This window comes from Styela clava, chromosome 14 (assembly GCF_964204865.1).
Source record: "Styela clava chromosome 14, kaStyClav1.hap1.2, whole genome shotgun sequence".
Lineage (NCBI taxonomy): Eukaryota > Metazoa > Chordata > Ascidiacea > Stolidobranchia > Styelidae > Styela > Styela clava.
The window spans coordinates 1,154,407-1,178,874 of NC_135263.1; the positions used below are offsets into that span (position 1 = coordinate 1,154,407).

Here is a 24,468-nt window from a genome sequence, read left to right on the forward strand (position 1 = left end):
AACGGCAATATATTAACAAGAATATCGGTCGGAGACCGAATACTTATCGATCAAAAGTTAGGGGATCAACCGAAACAGCGCTCTTTACTCCACAGTGACACCGTGTGTCCCATTACTAATTAAATAACAACTCGCTAATTATACACGTAATTTATCCAAAGTTAATAGGCTTCTGGTCCGACATATGATGAATGCACATGCAAAATTTGGAGCAGATTCAATCTCGCTTTCGAGAGATATCACGTGCATTTAACAGACAGACAAATACCTATCAACATACTTACCGATCAAGATCGATAAGTAGTTACTCAATTCGAACTTGTCCTGAATCACTATTTAAAGTAACTTGCAGGGGGAGCGTAAGGTTGACTCTGGAATGGTGGGCAAATTCTGTACTACACGATCGTGTTTTATATGTCTTAGTGTTCGTAATTTCAGTCGATCGATTCCTCTGATTAAATAACATTTAAGGTAGCCCTCTCAAACCGAATAATAAAGAAAACTGGAGTATCAAGCTTTTCAGCGAGATGACTTTATTTGATTGAGCAAACTTATGGGACTCTAGAATGCCAAATAAGCTCTTTTCCTGATTCACACATGTTTTGGCAACTTTCCTGGGTGTATGTATTGTATCATTTTTGTATCGTGTAATAAATTGAAGTGTAAAACTGACGCAAGAATTTTGAACCGCCCAAAAACAGGATATAACCCAGAACTCACACCACTCTACATATCTCAAAATTATAAATTTGATAGAAAAATATATTAGTAGGTATTTACAATCAACAAAAAGAATTTTATTTCGGTTGAACTTTTCCAATTTTTGCTAAGTACGTCGTCTCTTTTTCTTTTATTTTCTCCCTTAGTTCTTTCTTTGTCGGGAGAATAAGTTCGTTTGTGACCTTCTCAATGACCTTTCGTAACTCCTCAGGCGAAACGTTTTTCACTGCGTCGTCAGGAGAAGCCTCCACGGCTTTCAGAACTGCGTCCGTTAGTTCGTCTGTTATAGCAGCATCGGCCTTTTCTGCGACTTCCTCTTCTAAAATAAATAGATGGCAATGAACAAAAAGTTTGGTTTCAAATGGTTTGCCTGAGGGGAAGGGGGCTCGGATGACCAATTATCGAATAAACTCAAGTCCTAATGGAATGACTCTTGACCTACACTCAACTTCAGAGGGGGGGGGGGGGTTCTTGAGTCCTCAGTCATCAATATGAAATGACTCATACGCAACTGATCGCCAGATAGACTCGTCTCAATAATTAACTCGACTTGAGGCTCGGAATGCAGTCGTTTCCCGAATGAGGACACAGGAACTCAGACAAGGGAAAGCAGACACAGACTCTCATATGACTACTAAATTTCTCTCTCACAAACCAAATATAGGAATCCAATCAACAGCATTAACAAACCTGTTTCTGGCGTTTTTTCCAGTACGAATTTCTCAAACGTTTCAAATAGCATTGCTTCCTCTAGTGGCGGGGGTAGAGGGCCGACATCCTCGGGGCAAACCTCCGCAGTGAGATCTGACCCGATTATCAATTCGTCTTGCTCATTCTAGAAATAGAAGAAGTCGTGATCAAGGATGGCCATAACTGATTAATCGACCTGTTTAAATATATATGATTTATATATTTTCCAGAGGAGAGGAAAGCTGATACAATTTCAAAGGGTTAATTAGAGTAGCATGTTCCTAATTACTGCTGCTGCCTTAGTTATAGTGGATCTGTATACACTGACGACAGCAATTTGACTGCAACAATCAGGCCCGGCAGTATGGTGCATCGCCACCGCTGCATCTCTTATCCCCCTGCTTTTGTTCACAGGTTTGAATCTTACCTGAGGATAGTTATATGCGAGAGGATTGCTGGACTTCTCGCCGCCGTAGGGTGATTCCTGTGAGCGCTGAGTCGGTTACGACTTATTCCAGCATCAAGTCCATGCTTCCGAAAACAAACTAACTGGCTAACTAATCCCATTCTTGACATGGACTGGTAACTGGACGAGAGGCCATGCTTGGCCATGTGATTAAGCCGTCTGATAGGCTGTACTCTCTCCCGGGATAAATATGTAAATCCTATCCAATTCAAATACTGTTGCAAAAATCAAAACCACCATATTTAGTGTTGCGTTCCAAATTACATTCTGTTGCATCATAAACTGCTTGTCTAATCTTAGTCCTCCACCTCATCCAGGGTGGAATGTCCTTCCAAGAATAGTATTTCCTTACATATCAATAGCCGCTTCCACAGGTCTTTGTTCAGAGCAAAGATTGTGGAATAAACGTCATATTAAAAAACAAACAATTCTCTCACCTTGAATAAGAAATCATAAAGATCGTAATGTTGAAAGAAAGTTGTCAGCAGATATTCCATGACGTCCTTCGCTTGCTCGAGAGTAAAGAAATACAGAGATATCGGGATCTGTTCGGGGTTGTCTAAGCCAACACCTAGAAAAGATAAAAATAAGATATTGGATGTTTCCCAAAGCATTGATTTCCTTGTTTATTTCTGTAACAATGGCCAATAAGTAAATATGGTAATGACGCAAAAATAACGACGTAGCAATAATGACAACAACAATTACCATTTGAAAATTTTTCCATAGTAAAGTAATGGGAAAAATTTAAGTTAAGGGACGGAGAGGCATCCATAATTGTAACACAACCCATTATTTTAGGGAATTTTCATTGAATCAGAGCATGGCATGCCTAAAACTAACATTCGTTATATTCAATATGAGAATTCTTAATTTTAGGATTAAGTTACATTATTTACAATTGTAAATTTGATACATGTTGCAAACTTAAGATGCACAAGGTTAATTAAGCAAACACCCAGGTAAGATAGAGATGAATATAAGACAGAAATCAAATCATAGACTCGAAGTAATCAAAAGCAAGCTGGGGTATAGTAAATTATTATGAGCAAAAGTGTAGACATTCAAATCACTCATTTCAACTCACCATTTCCCCCACTACAATAAAATATTAAAACCCTAATCATCTAACTTACCTAAGAAAGAATCTTTTAAGAATTTAATATTTTCAGTCTTTGGCATGTTATTTTCTTTCAAATTATCAAGTATTGATGACAATAGAGCCATGAAACCTCCAAGTTGACGGTCGTCAAAAGCTTTCTCCTTCGCCCAATGAAACGCTGTGACAAAATAATCGACTTGCGCACCTTCCCGTAGATCTACCTCGTATTGGTCAAAATTTAAAGCGATCCCCATTTTCTCCTGGAATTTAAATATTAATATCTAAAGTAATCAGTAATTTATTCTTCCACCATTCTAAAGCACACATTGTGAATACACAATACAAAAAAATAAATAATATGGTATATTAGTGTGAAGGGAGGCGCAAGACAACAAGATTGGTTATCGAGCAGCGACACCCATGTGCCACTGCGGTGACCTAGTGCAAGAGTTCTCAAACGTTTGGTGTTACAGAGCCCGCTAAGCGGTTGACTATTGTTTATGGAGGCCCACAATATATTTATGAAAATAAAAACAAAAAACACATCGTTATTCACCGATCAATGCCCCTGAGTAATCTAAAATAACTTTATTTAATGACCGAAAAAATTTCAATACTTCACAGATAATGGATCCTCAGATACCATTAAAGATCACTACTTTGAGACACGTACTTTGTTTTTGCCAAAAGTTTTTTTCTTGAAAATCAGATCGTAATAAGCATAGTCTAATTGCCATATTATATAAAAAAAATTGGCTACAGTACAGTATGTTATTTTCTTTCAAATTATCGAGTATTGATGACAACAGACCAACGAACCTCTAAATCTTCAGGTGAATCACAAGTTATCAAAGTTTTGATTTGAGACGGCAGAAACAATTTCCATGCAAACGATCCTTTCGGTTCCTTTTCCAACATTTCTTCATCCTCGGTCTTCTCTTTCTTTTTCGATCGGGAACGTCGAGCACTCGTCATTTTTGTTGTTCTCTGAAAAATAAAAGATTCACGAATAATCATCCCCAACAATGCGTAGGAAGTTCTTTTATTCTCCCCTGAACACAGTTCTAAAAAATAGGGAATAGAGTCAAGAAACATCTGGCTCTCTTGATGTTGCCAATATCAAACTTAAACCAAATGTTCATATTTTAGCCCAAAATAGCTCAAGGAATTTGTTGAGATTGCGAATAAATTTAGTTTTGGCACACCGTTTATTGTTTTCCACTTATTGCTTTCCACACTGTGAATATTCTTCATAAAATGTAACTTTTTACGTCACACTCACATGTGCCCCCCCCTCCTGTTCTAGGCAGACAACTACTCTAAAAAACTGCAAGCTTTGGTAGAACATGAATCTCTCCAATTGAGCATTGCTTACCCAATTTATTATTCCCTGGGTGAGGTGGTAGGCATGACCCGAGATGTTTAACGTCAATGTTCTAACCACTAGGCCATGCACAGTAATCAGCATTTATGTATGTATGTTTATTTGTCTCGTAAAAGCAACAAAAGCGTAGATAGACCATACTGGCCTAAGACACGAACATGCGGCATGCACCCCCTTTGAAAATTTTAAAAAGAAGTAAATGGAATACGTATAATATGGTCCCTTATACAGACAGTTGTGCAAGGAGTGGGTGGGTGTGGTAACAGAGGTAAGGGTGGAGTATACAAAACTGTTTGTACAAAGGAGTTTGTAAGACAAGACAACATCTATAAATACGACATAACACCACACAAAAAATAAATAATACTAATACTTCAGAATTTGTACATAAATATCCTTAAATACACTTAAAGGGCTTGCAAAACCTTGTCCTGCTATTCCCTGCTACCGAAAGATGAGCGAGTGCTGTCTATATCAGGATAAACTATCTGATTGACCTGAACCGCGTAAACAAGACCTAGAACCCCCATCACTAGCTTAAAAAGATGAAATCATTCTGAATAGTAATATTTCAATAAATCTACTAGTGGCAGGGTTTGGATATTAAAACGTAACCGTTCTTACATTTTCTACTTTGGACTACAAGGTGTCGTTCACTAGATAACTCATCGAGTCTTTTGCGACCAATTGTCAACTTTGCCGTAGGGTGGTTCCTATTTGACTGCTGGTCGTGTGGCTTCTTCCACCATCAAGTGCATGCATCTGATACAAATACCTGGCTAACTAATCGATCAGCCGTGGTTTGCCATATGATTAGGCCATCTTATCCACTTTCCTCTATCTCAGAATAAATATATAAATCTTATCTCAACAAATAGCCAATTATCGGGTCTCCTGAAGTACGTGCCGCAAGTACTTCTAGTTGGCCTGGCTCAACAATTTTTGCATATCTAATTTCTAACCCCCACATGACTACGTCATCCGGAAATTACCAGTTCATCACTGTGTCAGAATCACATCATAGAACTTGCTAGAATATATGTTATGATCGTCCGAAATGGCATCTGTGCATCGATCTCTCTATTATCGCTATCGTTTCGACGACAAGAAATAGCTAGCTTGACTTCAGATGATTGTCTGTGCAACTATTTGTATAATTTGGAGGGCCGTATTACGTCATTGCGACTTCGCGGTGATGTAATTTTTGAATGACATAGTCATGTGGGGGTTAGAAATTACAAATGCAAATATTGTTGAGCCAGGCCAATTAGAAGTACTTGCAGCGCATACCTCAGGAGACCCCAATTATCCATATATTTTATTTATTACATATTGGTTTTGCACGACGAAAATAAATATCTGAATCTGAATCATTTTATAATATCTCACCCTTGACATTGTTAATTGCTATCTTGTCCTGTTTTCTGAGGCTTATTAAACAATCTGTCTGCTTTCTATGTAAGAATCTGCTTTGTTCTCAACACTGCATCAAACAAATATCTTGAAACAAAATACAAATAATACTATAATAAATGTCGACACATATTAGTCCATGCATTATACTGTTCTAGGTCATACAGTACTTTGCCATCATAGTCAAACTGAAATATCATTTGAGGGGTGTGTAAAAACTCTATTATTGCAAACCTAAACAAACAGCAAATTAATTTAAAAAAAAATGATACAGGGAACTGCAATTCTAAAAACTACCTTCGACGACTCTTCTTTTCCTATACATCTAATCAACTCGCATTTCCGTCAGTTTCATAGTTTTGACTTGACGAATGAATTTTTTTTACTACGGTACCCACCGGTACCACGCTATTATATGTTTATTTAGACTTCCATGTAACAGGATTATAGGCATCTCAATAGTTTATATAAAAAAAATATATACACTTACTTCCGTACTTAGCTGGCTGTATATTTGAGGCACCTTTGGATTAAATAATAAAAATAAAATTTGTCCCGAGCCAAAACAAGAAACCAAAACACGCTACAGCTGAATAGTATCCATGGCGATATGTCAAAGGTCGTCGGAAGGTGTCGCATTTTTCACACAATATTTTTCTAGCAAGGTTAGGATAGGATTTACATATTTATCCCGGGAGAGAGGAAAGCCGATAAGACGGCTTATCCATATGGCGAACCACGGCCTCTCTTCCGGTTACCATTCCAAGTCGGGTATGGGATTAGTTATTTTGTTTGTTTTCGGAAGCATGGACTTGGTGGTGGAGGAAGCCGTAACCGACCAGCGGTTACGTGAACCACCCAACGACGGCGATCAGTCCAGCAATCCTCTCGCACATAACCATCCCAACATGGGATGCGAACCCACGCAGAGTACCGTAATTAGAGGTGCGGTGGCGAGCGTATTCCTAACGCTTAGCCTGTTGAGCTACACCGCGGCGCCCACAGGTTGACTGTACTCTGCATTGCCTGATGTAATTCATTTTTATCTTTGTGAATGGATAACCTGATAAAATGCTCAAAACGCGGGAAAAGCACATTTCTCTTGCATACTAGCACATGAACGGCAGGAGTTTGCCAGTCACAGCGTCACACTGAATTGGATCGAAGTTCATAAGCCCGAATAGTGATGTTATGCGATTTCTCATATGCGCTATAGTTCTTTTCAATAAGTTTTGACCATAAAATAAGAAATTCGAGAAGCTTTGTCATGTGGCAAATCACATTTTAAATTTACCAGTTCATAACTTAAGTCTTATTCTTCCTTAAAACTGGGGATAAGCGGTTGTCGCTCGCGGGCCAAAATTAAGATTGCAAGTCATTGGCGGGCCGCACATATTTTTAGAAAGTTGAAAAACCGAACGGATGATACTTTTATGATAAAAATCAAGCAGTGATACATCTCTCGAACATAATATTGATTTATTTCCTCATTGCATCTCATAAAATTTCATTTGAATATTTTCAGCGCCATTGAACCCTCTGCGTTTTCTGCGTTTTGGTGCCATTTGCTTAATTATAATTAAATTATATGCTCATTAAACGAGTAATTGTGAATTATGTAACTGTTAGGTTATAATATAATTTAGTCTAAAGAGAATATTTGTCAAAACGGATGTTCTGTTACCATAATTTAGTGAAGCGTCGCGGGCCGGATTATAGTGCTCCGTCGGCCGTAGGTTGCCGACCCCTGCTTTAAATAATACAGTGATTTTGATACCAATTATTTGGCCTGTGGAAACTTTCAATGCTGTATTGCTGTTTCGAGTTTCTGTTAAATAATTTTGGCTCTAATCATCATAGTACAATTCAGACTATAAAGAATTCAAAATTTTTGACTACTGCAACTTTGAAAGCACAATCTCGACTCTGCTATTGATAAAAACATGTCAAACACATATTTGTGCTCAACAGCTCTATGAAATTCATGCTCAATATGTTTCAGTTGAATATTTCTTCTCAATCATCACAAAAGCTTAAAATGTCGAACTCCAAACTTTTATCTCTGCCCAGCTCTTAGATAGGAATATCTCCAGATGTGCTACACCAGTCACAAAAACACACTTTTATCATCATCACTAAAGCATAAAATGTCGAACTCCAAACTTTTATCTCTGCCCAGCTCTTAGATAGGAATATCTCCAGATGTGCTACACCAGTCACAAAAACACACTTTTATCATCATCACTAAAGCATAAAATGTCGAACTCCAAACTTTTATCTCTGCCCAGCTCTTAGATAGGAATATCTCCAGATTTGCTACACCAGTCACAAAACGAAACTTTCATCTGACCATAAGATATTTTATTCATAGAAGGAGAAACACTGTAATATAAGAGCTTGTACCAAATGGCTAAAAAGTCTACAAAATTTTCAAAACAAAGGTCATGACCCCCTTTCAATTCAGCATTCACATAAGACTGATATCGCACAGCAAACTGAAGTCTAACTGTTTCTAATGCTAAAAACGAGGCAATAGAAATGTAGGGGCGCTCTAGAAGTATGTGTACCAATATGCAAGTAACGTCAAGTTGTGTAAAGGGACTGAAACCTATGGGCAGAGGGTATATTCACTTGTCTGACACAGACAGTCCCCTAACTCGAATTAGAACTGAAGTAAGGAAAATCGGAATAACATTATGGCCTAACAATAATCTGGTACACACACAATGGGAGTACCAATATCGGGACCAAATCAAGACAGCATTATCTCAGAAGAGAAAAGCTGATATAATGGCTTAATAATATTGTGAATCACAGCCTTTGATTCGATTACTAGTCCATGTCAGGTTTGGGGTAATTCAAATCATTCGATCAAGATGCATGGACCTGGTCTCTAGCGTCTGTACAAACAGTAAATTAGGACCACTGCTTGGATATTTTGTTAGTTTTGGTTCACTTTATGCCTTTCATGAGGTGATTCCCATGGCATTAGCAAATAAACCCCACTATTATGTTACAATAATCAAGACATATTGAGAATAAGATAAGACTTGAAAATAGTTCAAACTCAGAAATATATATAACATTCGCAATAAAATATAGTGCTTACAAGTGCTAGTTCGGAACAAAGCTTAATGAGAATAGTTGTGATATCACAAAATAAAGTAAGGCTTTTAGAGTCAGAGTTTGGGGGTGTTATTATTTTTTTTTGAGGGGGAAGATTTAAGATTTTCTACTCTATTTTCAGATTCGCGAAAACTGAAATTTAGTATCTCTCAGCTAGCTAATAAAATTCAGAAATGTGATTTGGAATTTAAAAAATTGCTTGTAAATGGCTGAATTTTCTCCAGCAAAATCTTCAATTTGCAGAACTGATATAAATAACAAGATCTAAATAGCGACAAATTAAACTCACAAGAAATTTTTTTAAGAGCATCACATTATCATTCTTACAATTTCTTGATTCAAGCATGACTGAGCACACCACACAAATCATAAATTGCTAGAAAACAATACAACAACAATAGAAATGGATGGTTCATCACATGCCAGAATCCAAAATATTCCCGAACCCAAAGTCATATATATATATATAACCTTTCTCCGACTCTATGGCCTTGAAGGAAGTATGTTAATAAAGTCCTAAATGAATTTAAAATTGCAAAGCGAATTTTGGCCCTCACAGATGTATTAAATGAAGTAAAAATACTTGAACAATTATTGATTAAAAAACAAACCTGGTTAAGATATATTGAGAACTGACTTCATAACAAAATTGAAATTGTAAAGAGACTTTATTGACACCCGGTATTTCTTTAAAAAAAGTTCCCTCCTTTTCATCCTCTTTTGAAATAGATTCTTTTTGTTATTTTGTGACACCACAATTTACAATAATAATCAGTTCATTGGATTGATTTCTCTTTTGGCAGCGGGCCACAGACACCATGTTAAGTACCGCTGTCAAAAGATCTCAAATGTGATTTTTCGTATCATTTGAGGAAATATCTTTAAACAAAAATCGGCAACATTCCAACATGTACGACGATTTTATACATTTTTTTAAATGCTCGATACATCAATTGTAAATTTCCTTAATCAATCATCCAGAAAAAGATTTATTTGACAAGCACAGAATATTTTTAATTTTAGCCCAACCGTGGCTAACTTAACGACTTTAATTAATTAATTAATCCTGTACTATACGATAGATAGCAATGTTATTGCACTAAGCTACTAAAAAGTAGCAAAAATAAGAAAATTGCAATTTCAATAAAAAAAAATTAAGATCAAATAGATTATCCTTAAATATTTAAATAAAAAGAGCACTTTGATTTGACTTGAACATTAAGTTTAGCTTATTTGGACATAGTCAGTGCAGATCACATTTGGGGGGTTCAACCCAAAAGGGGGGAAACTTGAATGGACTGTTTTGAGAAAACGTATATACAGAGTGGTCGCTAGAAAAACAGAAATTTTGCTATTTATTTTTACAAAGAATAACTTTTACAGAGTTTTTTAGAGATGGTATATTACATTCATAGACGCTTAAAATGTCGTCCAAGCATTTTAGATCATTGTCTTACTTTTAACCTAGCTCCAAGTTCGTGTAGCATTTTGAAGGTTAACTTGTGGTATACCGTTTCAAATGGGATAACGCTCGTTTTCAAATCATCATTTGTAAAAAAAAAAAATAAATGTTTGACAAATTTTCTGTTTTTCTAGCAAGCACCCTTTTTTAAATTTTAAATTCAAATTTGGGAAAGAACCCCATGAATATAGAAAACTCTATTCAAACAGACAAAATATAATAATTGAAAATAGTTTTTTGTAGCCATCAGACAGAAAATATTCTATTTATTCTGATATAAAGAAGTAATGCTTGTAGGATTGTTTGGGCACAAAATTTGAAAAGTTCAAAAATTAGGGCAATATATATGGCCTTATAACAGCTCCAAAACACCAAAGGCAGGGCTGTAGATGCCTGCTTCATAATTATTATTACCAAAACACAATTATCTTACAAGTTTTCCATAATCAAGTTCATTTCCATAAAACCAAGTCCATCTAATCCATAATCAATCACATTTTTCAGAAATGGAATTTTTGATTTTCTGTCATTATTATGGACCAGGGCCAGTAGATAGTGATTGACTTGAGACTTGAAAAATACAAACTATCCTGCCAGGAAAAACAACTCATTGAGAGGAATTTCCATCATGAAGATTCAATTTTCAAGGCCTGCCATGCATTGTAACTAAATCATGTAAAGTCGTATTAAACGGGGATATTGTTGAAGTAAGAAATCCTGTGCTGTGGTTAAAAGGAGCTGCAGTTGTAATTGTAGAATTCGGGCCGAGGCCTCCACTACACGCGTCCGTTTGTGAATGGTGTTGCAAGTCGTAAATTATGTCTTTTACTGATACAATACTTCCAGCGATAAATCCGATAATTCCAAACGAGAGGATCAGTACGTTTTTAAAAATGGTAAAACAGCTGAGTCCTTTACTGTTTTGTGATATCGGATAGGAACGTTGCTTTGGAGGACTGAAAAAGAAAATATCAAAATTATGGGATGTTAATGTGCCTTCACTCTTAACTGAAGGCACTGTATAAGTAGATACTGATGTGTAAAGGATAAGGATAGGATTTACATATTTATCCCGGGGGCGAGGAAAGCCGATTTGACGGCTTAACCATATGGGTGTCGGGTGTCCATGTCGGGTATGGGATTAGTTAGGTATTTGTTTTTCCGAAGCATGGACTTGATGGTGGAGGAAGCCGTAACCGACCAGCGGTTACGTGAACCACTCAACGGCGGCGAGGAGTCCAGCAATCCGCTCGCACATAACCACCCCGCATTGGATTCGAACCTGCGAACCCTACGCAGAGTAATTAGAGGTGCGGTGGCGAGCGTATTCCTAACGCTTAGCACGATGAGCCACACCGCAGCGCCAAAGGGGTTGCAATTTTAGGAAAGACCAGAATCTAGTGTGGGAATGGAACAAAAAATAATAGCTCCTGATATATCCATTTGATTCAAGAGTCTTGCTGCACACTAACACAAATGTATTTTTGTAATGTTTCGTTTAACAGGGGTACGGTTTGTGTTAGTCTGCAGCAAGACTCAAATAGAATCAAATAGTATAGTCATCTTTATTCTTGCCACAGCATCCTTGCGTTACACGCATACGGATCCACTTCCACAAATGTAAGAAAAGGTAGTTAGTCTTGCGTAATCCCAACTGATAGTCATGATATATCGCTGGATATCATTGGCATTCAATATAAATAAATGACTGCAGTCCGGCACATATGTTCATTTATCAAAATAGGTACATTTAGCAAAATTTAAATTCTTTTGGAAATCGACAATTTTTAACATGGCCTATAGCAGGGATGGCCAACCTTTCACATACCATGCGCCACGTTTTAAACATAATGTTTCAGATGCGCCGTAAATCTCTTGTACCGGTATTCCCACGCCTAATGTCCGCTTCTTGTTGAAATTATATAAATTTATAATACACACACATATATACACACGTATATGTAGTTTTTACAGTTTACAACTTCACATGAATAGAAATTAAGCAAGGAAGTATAATAAATGAAACTGATCAATTTTATCAATATCTACTCTACTCTACCCTCGATTCTAATTGGCCTTTGCTAATCAGCTGTTTGGCCTAGCGTCGCGTGATTTTACTCCAGGCTTCATCGAGATTAGTACTCGCGTCACAGCAACGATTTTACGCATCGCTTTTGTTGACAACGGTCATTTGAAGTTTGGATGAAAAAGGTGGTATTTAGGGGTCATTTTCAGCATGTTGTGGGTTGATTTATAATAAATTTTTTAGGCTTGGTCAATTCAACTGGTTGTTCAATGGTTATTGAGAGATATTTGGGAAGTCTGGGCAATGGAAAATCCATGTTTCAAGCTGATAAATGACGATTTTCTATTTTTCCAAAAGTTCTGAACTTTTTACTTCAGTAGGGAAAAAATAGTAAATTTTACTAATTTTTGCTAAAAGTCTAGAATGAATGTCATAAAGTCCGTCCAAAAGCTAACGTCGATAATCGCCTGTTGTTTCTAATTCCAACAAGCCGTAAGTGGGCGACGTGGAGTAAGGAGAATAGATTTTAGGTACAATCAAAAGTCACCATGTAAATCGCAAAAAAACGGCTTGGCGTGGAGAAGCCAAGTGCAATTAACAATTTTGGCATGAAAAGGGTTAAAGATGCAACGCGCCACCTCCAGTCATGCAATGCGCCACGTTTGGCGCATGCGCCATAGATTGGCCACCCCTGGCCTATAGTCTCTTTTTCAAGGCTTCGTCCAAGTGAACAAGGGAGAGGCATTGTAGATTATTTAAAAGAATCAAATACCCATCACCAGGCAAAAATTAACATAACTATAAAAGTTTTTTTTTATAAATTTTAAGTCATTGTATCGTATATGTGAAATAGTATAGGGGATTGCTCATTAGCGTCATCTTACTGAATAGGACGCAAACATTTGCTTTGATAAAGGCAAGATTTAAGTTTCAAGGCCTAATGGTTCATGAAATATTTTTTCGAAATCGCACGATGTTGACCCAGGGAGCAGCTAAAATCAAAATTACAACTCACCTTTTATTCGCATTTTCAGAATTAATCAATGACTGGCTTGCGTCATCTGCTGCGAAGTCTTGTTCAGAAGGGCTCGTGTATTCAACATAGGTTTCCCCAGCTTTGCTATGAAATGTCATAGATTCGATAATCGGGGGAAAAATCAAAGCCAAAAACGAGGAGGAACAAGCCCCTATTAGTGCGATGTAATCACCGATGTTTGGAATTGCAATCGCACATAAACCTGTTTGAAAAAATAAAATGTAAACTTTTTCGTTCGCTTTATTTTTCTGATGATTATTGGAAATGCCAAATTAGAATAACTTATTATCCATGATTTCACTTTTTTCAGGAGAGAATCAACTTGAAGTGTGATTGCAATGTGCCATCAATCAACATTGTTAATTTATTTGAATTAATTCCTGGCCAATCATAATATAAATCAAATGATAACAATTTTATTCCAAATATTGAAATTTATCAATTTATTTCAGGGTTAAATTTTGGCTTGGCATAGTGAAACATTACATATAGTCAGTTAAGCTGGGTAAAAACTAGTTAAAAAATTATAAAATAGTATAGTAGTTTCATGCAGCATGCGGATGCACTAGAAGCATTTAGTATACACAAGTGGAAAAAGTAAACTAGCAGTTCGCATTTTAGCTCAAATAGTTTGGTTAAAGATCGAAGTGCAGCAGTCTAAAGAGTGGGACAATATGAACTATCATGGCCTTGTACCAATATCCATTCACTGGTGTTTAATAGACCTGATTGTATTTAGTTTCAGTATCTCTTGGTTAGTTTAACTTTCCTCAGAGATGAGTCTCCTTTACTTCTGAGTGAGTGCCCGTAACTTTGCCCAGAGATGAGTCTGCTTTACTTCTGAGTGAGTGCCTGTAACTTTGCTCAGAGATGAGTCTGCTTTACTTCTGAGTGAGTGTTTGTAACTTTGCTCAGAGATGAGTCTCCTTTACTTCTGAGTGAGTGCCCGTAACTTCGCTCAGGAATGAGTCTCCTTTACTTCTGAGTGAGTGCCCGTAACTTTGTTCAGAAATGAGTCTCCTTTACTTCTGAGTGAGTGTCTGTAACTTTGCTCAGAGATGAGTCTCCTTTACTTCTGAGTGAGTGTCTGTAACTTTGCTCAGAGATGAGTCTCCTTCACTTCTGAGTGAGTGCTCGTAACTTTGCCCAGAGATGAGTTTCTTTTACCTCTGAGTAATTGCTCATGGCCTTGCTTTGAGCGTATTCTTTGGGGAAAAATATTGCAGTGTTGTCAATGCAAGCATCATTTGATAATGATAACACAATTCATTCCACGATTATGCTGAATAATATGTTATTTTCATGTTATACTTAACTCTACATGCACATGCAAACATAAAAAAACTAGAAAGCCATGCAACAACGAAGCATGCAAATTTATGAGCAAAAAAATAAATGAAAACGATAGAAGAGTTGCAGGTACCACTGGTATGCTGGGCCCCCCCATACACGAATTTTTACACAAATTTATGCAAAGCCTCAACTAAAGGTTAAATAGTACAGATAGAAATATGGCAAGGTTGCTTTAAGACAGTGACTATCCCTTCAAAGTAGAAGACGTTTCAAATAAAAGCAGGAAAACACTGACTGAAGATTTGCAAGTCACTGGTCACATACGAAGGTTTTAGCTCAAAGCAAAGCCCCATGAACTCGCCCGAAAGTAGAGCATTTGATAGAAAACTTTCAAGCAACCAGTGAAGCTCTAAAACAGGGGTGTGTAACTTTTTGTTGGTGGGACATATAACCAACTTCAGATCTCTAGCTGGACAACACAAAAATTTTAGTTTTTTCATGTACACAACAAATTCTAGTAATGAAAGCAGCAGGCGAAACAAGAAAATATTTAACGCAGCAACAAGAGCAAAAAAACATTCCGTATTTTACCCATGCAGCGTCTTTTGAAATATAAATTGTCAAATTATGATTTTATGCTTGATGGGGAAAATTCTGGGTGTTGACAAGGGCCACACTAAATGAATTGGCAGGCCTGGTTGTGGCCTGTGAGTTGTCTGTTGCACACCCTTGTTCTAAAGCTATATGTTGGTTTTCATAGTAAGTTGCAAGTTCCCAACAGAATTGAAAAAAAAATGAATTGTAAGTTATCTTAAAGTGGGGTCATAGGCCCTCACATAGAAGCAAACTAGGGGTAAATAAAATACAAATCTTCACAGCGAAGCATTTTTTTGATTCGAAGCAAAAGAAAAATTTAGAATCAGAGAATAGCTGAATTGAACAGAAATCTTTTATGATTTTATTTAACAAAAATTAGCGAATTTCAATGTTTTAACTGAAATTTTTTGTAGCTATGCTCTGTTGATTTCTAACAACTGGAGTGGTTTCTTATTTCATATTATTTACATTATTAAATATCCTCAGCACTGATATAATGCAAGGAGGCTGTAGCATGAATGAAGATAACTATTTGATTATTGCAACACATTGACACAAATGTATTTCTGTGAAATCTCATCCGACCAAAATGTCAGCAAGATTTCCATTCCATGTCGGGTATGGGATCTGTTTTACCAGTTATTTGTTTCAGATGCATGAAGTTGATGGGAAGCCAAACTACAGCGGTGATGAGCCAGGCAATCCTCTCGCATGTAATTAACCTTCACAGGACTCGACACGCAGGGTAATCAGAAGTGCGGATGCGAGTGTATTCCTAACGCTTAGCATGACACACCATACCCCAAGAAAAGTCCGCACCCTTACCTAGAAATTGGAAAGTACTACTAGAAGAGATACATGCACCCACTAGTCCAGAGTGCTGTATATATGTGAGTATATCCCTCAACAAAAATATAAACTAAATTAGTATTATTCTAGCCACCCAGCAGAGCTAACATCAACGCTATTCCAGCAGATGTCAGCAGAGATCAACAGAGCATTGCTAATTTTTTTTTCAACTTACAAGTAAATATCACCATTGAAATTCTCAAAAGAAAATCGACTCGTTTTGGGTTCCGAAATTTTTCTATCCATGGAGCGAGGATTTGGAAAGGAACGTAAAATTGCAGAAGATAGCCAATTAGGATCACGACTGCATACAGAATTTTCGCTGCTTGTGCTAAACTAAAGAAATAATATAGGTGTCATTCCTGTGAGCCTAGTGATTGCATAGAGCAGTGGTCGGCAACCACCGGGCCGCGGTCCATTGTCGGTCCGCGGGAAGATTACTACCGGTCCGCAGAGAGGTGACACAAAAAACGTACAATGCCCTAAGAGCATTGTTACCAGTATGTAAAGTCAGGTTTTCAAAATTGACAACTACAAAAACGAAATATTTAAGTAGGACGAACGTGAGAAACACGTTATACCTTTGTCTTTGAATGTATTGTTAACATAACTTTTCTAGCGCATATAATTTATTAAATTACATCAGTTCGTCTGTAATTTGTATAAAGGTGGTCCGCCAAAATTTTGGTCAGATTTTACCGGTCCGTCATTTGAAAAGGGTTGCCGACCACTGGCATAGAGTGAGCCCGATGACGTAAGACTGTGGGCAGAGGCGTGACCCAGAATTTTGAAAGGGAGGGGTTCTGAAAGTTCTAAATGCCAAGTTAAACCATGACAGTTTGCGGCGCCGGCCGGAATCAAGAAAAAAAGTGGTGCCTTCAGGTCTTTAGCTACTAAAATTACTATGTATGACACAAAAAAAAGATTTTTTTTACATTTCAAAAAGAGGGGGAGGGGGGTGGGGGGTTTCAGACTGAATAGGCATTCGATTCGTTGGATAAACAAACTATGCCGTCTGTTTCTTACTTGTTCTCTTCGTATCATAACAAAAAGGCGCGCCAGTAGTATACGCACCAAGATGGCGGACACCGGAACGTAGTATGTGTATGTAGTAGGTTAGGGCCATGATTTTATTCCAATTTTCCTTATTCTAGTTCTATTACGAGTTCAGGGACTAGCCAAGTAACTCCCGTAGTATTTGTACCTGAAATTATGGCCTAACCCTAACCCGGTACACATACTACGTTCCAGTGTCCACCATCTTGATTCACATACTACATGAAACCCGAAAAAATGATATGAAAATCTGTTAATGTAACGTTGCAGAGGAAGACGATGAAAATCACATATAAAAACCGTGCGGTTAAGATGACATTCTAAAGTGTTCAGCACAAACTAGCATTATGACATAACACATAATGCATTGTCACATCACCAACAAACTACAATTTCACACCGGCAAGCATTATGCTGTCAGAATTATATCTCACATGTCATAATGACAAGCGTCATCCTCGTGAACAACTCGCACCAAACACTGCGAGGCTGACATTTTGATTTCATCGCTGGCCAGATTATCTCAAACGGGACGTAGAATTGTAGAGCGTAACTCACGAATATTACAAATGAAAACAGAATCTTTGCAAGTTCGTAAAACCTTGAAGAAAGGGTTAAATGCATACTGTAATAATTTTAATAAAAAACAAATCATTCTGGGTACGGTCGTAGCCAAAAGTTTCCAAGGGGGAGTCGAAATTTGTGATTTCCAGCGGGTCGGTCCGCCAAGAGGTCGGGAAATGTTGGTTTTCATGAGTCTCTGAGGGTCTAAAAATTGTTCCAAGGTTCAAGAAATTGCTTTGTATATTACAGAAAAATGCTTATTATTTCACATTTCAAAAGGGAGAGGGGGGTAGGGGGGTGGCCCTCAGCCCCCCAGCTACTCTCCTGATTCTGAGTATCTGGTCTGGACTTGTAGGTAAAGTGTGAGGCCAAATTAAGTTGGGGTTGCAGACTGAAATCTTGGTTATGGGGGTGTTGAAATGTAGGAAGAATTCACAATATGAGGTAGATAAAATGAATTCAGAAGATTTTTTTTTCAGCATTGAAATTAATATTTTGTAGAAATGGATTAAAAACAAAGATTTGCTATGGAGGAATACAACACTCTCGAACTTTAAAACCAATAAATATCAAGCTAAAATTTAAAATTCGATAAAAAGTTTTCTTTTCCATTTCTGGGGAATTGGATCATCGAAAGTACCAATTTTTGTGAATTTGTTATTCTTATTTAGTGTCAAATTTATCATTTAACATTGGAGTATTTTGACCACGCCGCACTAAAGATCATTTAATTTATAAGTATAATAATTTTAAAACTTTGAATTTTACATTTTGTGTGTAGTTTTCAAATAACATTGGATATCATTGACTGCTCCATAGAGCAGCGGTTTCCAACCGGGGGGCCCCCAAAAGAGGCCATAAAAAAGTTGAAGCAGGGCCACATTACTATTGCATAACTCCTTTTACTTTTCACTCTACAAGAAAACTCCCCCCTTTCCCTAGTTTCATTGCTTGATAAGATTTTTTTCACAGGGTGTTTTTACCTTGTTTAGCATGAATTGTTTGAACATAATGGGAATTGGAGTCTACCAATCATAATAACACTATAAATACCACTGAAATGATAAACAGAGGAGGCATGAGTGCCCAAAAGCCTCTGAAAGGGAGCCACATGTTATGAACGTTGGAAACCACTGTCATAAGGTATCGAAGAGCATGAGACATGATAATCGTTGTATAAAAACAAAACAGCAGAAGCAGATTACTTACGGATCTCCGACAGGCAGATTTAATGTTATGCTTCCACAAATAGCGTCGCCAAACTTGAGGTAGCCAATGATTCCCACACTCGTATATAGGCAAGTTACCAGGGCCATGCCAAGGTAGATGATTAAAGGAAAATGCTCGGGAGTTCGCATCGCATTTTCTATCGGAAGAACCTGGAATTGAATGGAATCGATTCAGTGTTTACATCTGGTTTTTGCCCTTACAAAGAGAGAGAGAGAGAGTTTATTTCATTTTATCAAACCAAGAAAACAATATATGCATACATAAATAAATAATAAATAAACAGATGCATTTGGTATGCGACTGGCCGGCAACAATACGACCTTTAGGGGCATTCGGAGCCAGTTTCCACCCAAAAAAGCTTTGAGGTTGGAGCCTAAATGTGGCATCTTTTCATCGATATTAGAATCAGAGCTCTGAGTCGCATTTTCAAGTTCCCCGAAGTCAGTACTGTATTTTATGGACCATAGTGGGCGCCTAATGTATGGAGCAGGTGATGCTTTATTATGCTTTTTTGCTTACACAAAACCGGTATCAGTACCGATTGAGTCTTATAGCCTGGTAGTGCACCTAATGGTTCGTAGAAACAGTAATGGAATTCAGAGTTTCCAAAGTAGACTGGAAAAGCATTAAGTTGACAGAGCATTCTTGACAGACAAATACAGCATTTTGCACTTTCCAAATATCGCGGCCAAATTTTATTAATCAAATAAGCAAAAAGAGGAGTTCAATGGAAACGTTTGGGAACTTTCGATTGACTTGTGTCAAATAAAAACAACGGAAATTTCCTTATCCATTTTTAAAATAGTTTTCCAGACCTTTACACTTTCGAAGACAGTAGCCAACTATAAATCCTCGCATATAACCCGATTTCACATGTAATCCGACCCCCCCCCAAATAAAGCGGCCGAAAAACTGTTAATTTATAAAAATACAAGCCGATCGTACAAAACACACAAGCGACCATTAGTCATGGTTTGAATAGTAGCTGTTGACTTGAACTAGCATAATGGTATTTCGATTAAATGTGAACAGCAGTGTATAAGCAGACCCCTTAGTTTGGCAACTTTTTCTTAGTTTTGAAGTTATATGCGAGGATATTTGGTACTCATTATTAAACTTACCACTCCAATTCCTTCGAAGGCAAATATAGCGGTTCCAAAGAACATTGGCACTTCAGATAAACTAGCAACAAACGGACGAGAGGAAAATGACGGTAGATCCTGGTGGAAGGAATAAATAGTATTAGTTGTTATTCCGTATTTACCCGAGAGAAGAATTAAAATAAAGCATCTACGATATTAATTTATTAATGGCCGCCAGAAAAGTTGTTGATTGTTGGGCCCAACTTGACGAGAGGTTATGACCCTGCCGCACCCAACATCGACTGGTAACCATACAAAAGGGCTGGTCATGGTTCACCACGATATAAAAATGAGGGTACTCCTGTAGTATGCGAACCGAGGTGGTGGACACCGGAACGTAGTATGTGTACCAGGTTAGGGTTAGGCCAAATTCCAGGTACAAATACTATAGGAGTCACTTGGCTAGTACCCGAACTTGTAATAGAACTTAAATTAAGAAAATTGGAATAAAAATATACCTAACCTGGTACACATACTACGGGAGTACGAAATGAGATTTCGGGTTTTCGTGATAATGTCAGTGACAGAATAAAAACAAAAGAGCGCAGGTGTAGCACACTGCAACAAGAATAACAGAACTTAATTCTCATAACAGATCCTTAGATATTTATTCGCATGTTAATATCTTGTCTAAAGCCACGTTCAGAGTGAATACTCCACATAAAAACCATCCCAACAAAAATCCAACTTACCGGCAAAATATATCTGAAGATGATGCACAATGATATGATTGTAGCGATATTGGCAGCAGACGAGAACCAGGCGAGGATTGATAATTTGCGAATGAACGTCAGTAATACGACAGGTAGAGCTAACATTGCCATAAAAATTCGATCCTCTGGTGCGTTTTTCCAGTATAATGCTACAACCTGTGTGAAAATAAAAAGGTTCATATTTAAAAGTGAAAAGAGAATGATATAATAGTTACCAGAGATGACAGCTATTTCCCACTTTTTAACTGGTCAATTACAGCACAGCATGCTTCTGAAAACAAATACCTGGATAACTAATCCCATACCCAACATGAATTGGTAACCGGATGAGGGGGCATGGTTCATCACATGGTTAAGCCGTCTTATAAAAACCTTTTTTATTATCAAGAATAAAATCTCAATTCTAAAGTTTGTTTCACTCACATGGGTGAAATACATAATGATTTTTGCTCTTGTTGTTTTGTTAAATTTTTTACCGTTTTCTTGGCGCCTTTATTACTGCAACACTAAGAGATAGCCGCATTGCACATTTTTGTGTGGCCCAGCCAAATGTCTGAAGTTGGTTATATGGCCCACCAACAAAAATGTTGCACACCCCTTATCTAGACCATTTATAGACCTTTATTACTGTAAGTCTGAGCAATAGTGTTTTCATTGAGGGTATGTTTCAATTCGTTGTGTTCATAGAAAAATTAAATTTTCTATGTGGTCTAGCTAGATGTCTGAAGTTGGTTTTATGGCGCGCCGACAAGATGCCACCACAATCAAGAATGAGGCTGCAGAGTCATGCCATCCATTTTAGAGTGCCTCGCAAAGCCTTTGATAAAAGAACAAAAAACTCACCTGTCTTATATTCTGCCCCATGAATACAAAATAAACGCAGCAGAACCCAAGTTGTGTGATCATAAGGAAGATGTTCACAATCATTTTCGCTTTATGTTTATGTGGTTGAAGCCAACGTATTGGACCGTACTCGACACTATGCATCATGACTTCACCATAATCGAGAGAAGAGATGCCGAGCTTCCTAAAAAGGAATATTATTTTTAGATTGAAGAATTATAGTGTAATCCAGTGGCGCAGGCAGGAGGGGGTTTTCGGGGTCAGACCCCCCCCCCCTTTTAAATTTTTTTGAAAACTGAAAAAGCCACCGATAACGCATGCAAATGCCTTCTGCTAAAATCGCAGATTGTTTTCATCAGCGTAGCGTGTTATTTAGACCGTAAACGCCTTTACATTGGTGTTCATTCTCTCTAAATCACAAATTTGGCCACGGTAACGATGATAATTATTTTATTTTTGTACTCGCACACTGTAACCCCAAATTTTTTTGGTCTTCAAACCTGATGGAAGCTCTAATGCAGCAGTTCTCAAACTATATAAGCCGCGTATAAGAATTTGTCATGTCTCACGCCCCACCTCGAAAATAACTAGCTAACAATGAGCAAGAAATAACAGATAGTAAGGCGAAAGTATGTTCTTTTCAAATAAATGTTAAAATACGTGGATGGAATGTAAATATTTAAAATAAGGCGAGCAAGATCTAATCTAACAAATATTTCTATTAGCTTCAGTCCCCCTCAAAAAATTGTCTACGTCGCTTGTGGGGCAGCGTATTATTAACTAGTTTTTTTGAGGTGGGACGCGAGGCTGACAAAATCTAAAAAGGGGCGCGACCCAAATAGTTTGAGAACCACTGCTCTAAACAATTATCTATCAATGTATATATTCTACAAAGCAGTGCAAAACTCACTCACCTGCAGAAATGTTTCGAGCATTTTACTAAAACCTGCATGCAGTGCACACATATGACGGCCATTATTAGAAGCATGATCGGGCCAGCTATGATCCCGGCATGTTTTATCGCCCATGGCAACCCGAGGAGTCCAGTTCCAATGTTGCCTTTCAGTAGATGCATCAATGTCCCGATGTTGCTGAAAATTGAAAAAAGAATGGTGAAGTTCTCTCAGAAGAAGGACCTAAGCAAGTTGCCACTATTGGAATTAACTTTCATAAACAGGGTGGCCCAAAAGTAGGTATACAGTCATTTTATTTATTTTTTATTACCTTCCAAGCAGCTAGAAAACTAATGTAAAATTCACAGTAGATTTTTTATCTAAAAAAATAAGCAATTTTTGTGGTACTTAACAAGTAACATAAAGTGAACTGCAAGTAGCTTCAAAGCATATAAAATAGTTTAATAACTGTATACCTACTTTTGGGCCACCCTGTATATTTCTTAGCAGTCTACTAAAAAAGGTTTGCATTAGTTGCATACACCAGGGGTATAGCAAGGAAATTTCTGAGGGGGTTCTGAAATTCCTAATTGCCAAGTAAGATTGTATCAGCTAGCGGGTCCAGTCGGAGTTGCAAAACATGGTATTTGAAGTCCTGAGGGTCTAAAAAACGTTTCAAGCCATGAAAAATTGCTATGTATGAGACAGGAAAATGCTATTTTTTACATTTCAAGAGGAGTGCCGACCCTCAGAAACACCCACTGGCTGTGCCCCTGGCATACACGAATGTTTTGATATTAAAGTTAGATTAGAAGATAGAGTTGGAAATCAAAATATTCTGCTGATAATATTTATCGATATGAAGCCTGAGTTGTGTTTGAATGGCTCATTGTTTGAAATTGAAACAGGCCCACAGCCCGTGTTTAACTATACCTTATTTTATAATGATCAATATCTCTTTCATCGTAAATTCTCCCGGAGTAATCAAACGTAAAAAACTTGGACAAGAAAGATGCCATGGTTCTTCTGAATGCCTGACCCATCAAGCCACAAGCCCAAAATGGATCGGATATTCAATTACATTAGTAATTAATTATACTTGATATATTTGACTTTACACTTTAGAAATAATTTAATAATAAAAATAACATAATAATTTCCAGGAAATAGCAAGTATATTTGAAAGCTTTTGTTAGATCATAGTCAACTTCTTCAGACAAAAATGTTATAAAAGAATGAAACAGCGAATGATAAGTGCACTATTTCAAGTACACGCGAATTTAATAATAGTAACATTTTTTTGATCTAACATTTTGATATTTGATAGGTAAACTAAAAAATGGCCATCTTACTAAGCTCTGGTAAGATAGGATTTGCATATTTATACCGGAAGAAAGAAGAGCCGATATGACGGCTTAATCATATGAGAACCACAGACTCTTGTCTGGTTACCAGTCCATGTCAGGTATGGGATTAGTTAGTTAGTTATTTGCAATTTGTATATCATTGACAGTAAATCATTTGAACAATGACTTTCTGATCTCATAGTATTCAAAGCTCCATGAATTTTTATCCGTAACAAATTGTCTGGCCTCAACTCAGACAACCAAACCCCGTCCCCAGCCGTTGATTCTTGCTACGGTATCCTTGCAGTCGGTGCACGCGAATCCACTAACACCGGGTGTGCAATATTTTTTATCAGTGTGGCATATAATCAACTTCAGACAAGTAGCCGAACCACACAAAAATTTTAGTTTTTCCGTGTGGGAAGAGCATGGAAAGAGAAGACACCAGACAGCGAAATATTTGAAGCAGCGACAATAGCAGAAAAAATATTATCTATTTTTTCCCATGTTAGTAACT

The 24,468-nt window shown here is 37.3% G+C and overlaps 3 protein-coding genes across 8 annotated transcripts in view; all 3 read right to left on the reverse strand.

Annotated features, from left to right (window-relative positions):
- Positions 1–733: 733 nt before the first annotated feature.
- On the reverse strand, positions 734–6,410 carry LOC120341026 (ciliary-associated calcium-binding coiled-coil protein 1-like). Of its 3 annotated transcripts, XM_039409443.2 has the most exons (7): positions 6,266–6,395; positions 5,752–5,862; positions 3,798–3,965; positions 3,013–3,238; positions 2,314–2,447; positions 1,411–1,555; positions 734–1,039 (listed from the first exon to the last, which is right to left on the reverse strand). In XM_039409443.2, the coding sequence occupies exons 2-7, from the start codon at positions 5,758–5,760 to the stop codon at positions 798–800; spliced, it is 924 nt and encodes a 307-aa protein (XP_039265377.1). In that variant the 5' UTR covers positions 5,761–5,862; positions 6,266–6,395; the 3' UTR covers positions 734–797. The 3 variants fall into 3 exon arrangements, with proteins under 3 accessions (XP_039265377.1, XP_039265378.1, XP_077975940.1); XM_039409444.2 differs by lacking the exon at positions 5,752–5,862 and having other exon boundaries at positions 6,266–6,410; XM_078119814.1 differs by lacking the exons at positions 5,752–5,862; positions 6,266–6,395 and adding an exon at positions 4,354–4,461.
- The window catches only part of LOC120340712 (transmembrane protein 144-like), a 73,757-nt gene continuing 55,350 nt past the window's right edge, over positions 6,062–24,468 (reverse strand). The window contains exon 13 of the mRNA XM_078119813.1: positions 6,062–6,072. Within this exon, the coding sequence (XP_077975939.1) occupies positions 6,069–6,072 (4 nt within the window). The 3' untranslated portion in view covers positions 6,062–6,068. The remainder of the gene's footprint in view (positions 6,073–24,468) is intronic.
- Positions 8,808–24,468, reverse strand: part of LOC120340455 (proton-coupled amino acid transporter 1-like) — a 31,880-nt gene continuing 16,219 nt past the window's right edge. For 2 of the 4 annotated variants that reach the window (XM_039408715.2, XM_039408713.2), the window contains exons 4-11: positions 22,627–22,803; positions 21,713–21,896; positions 20,849–21,025; positions 20,136–20,234; positions 18,994–19,163; positions 17,655–17,821; positions 13,405–13,627; positions 8,808–11,319 (exon numbers count right to left, since the gene is read on the reverse strand). In XM_039408715.2, the coding sequence (XP_039264649.2) occupies positions 11,007–11,319; positions 13,405–13,627; positions 17,655–17,821; positions 18,994–19,163; positions 20,136–20,234; positions 20,849–21,025; positions 21,713–21,896; positions 22,627–22,803 (1,510 nt within the window). In that variant the 3' untranslated portion in view covers positions 8,808–11,006. Of the gene's footprint in view, positions 11,320–13,404; positions 13,628–16,339; positions 16,501–17,654; positions 17,822–18,993; positions 19,164–20,135; positions 20,235–20,848; positions 21,026–21,712; positions 21,897–22,626; positions 22,804–23,538; positions 23,692–24,468 lie in introns of those variants that run through there. The other 2 variants (XM_039408716.2, XM_039408714.2) reach the window with 2 other exon arrangements.

What these genes read in the sequence shown, in the direction of transcription:
- LOC120341026 (XM_078119814.1), bottom strand. Translation starts at nt 4,446, where the DNA reads ATGCTGATTACTGTGCATGGCCTAGTGGTTAGAACATTGACGTTAAAC. An exon ending in CCCAGGGAATAATAAATTGG is followed by an intron (nt 3,966 to 4,353) that starts GTAAGCAATGCT and finishes TTTATTTTTCAG; the next exon opens with AGAACAACAAAAATGACGAG. An exon ending in ATTCACCTGAAGATTTAGAG is followed by an intron (nt 3,239 to 3,797) that starts GTTCGTTGGTCT and finishes TTTAAATTCCAG; the next exon opens with GAGAAAATGGGGATCGCTTT.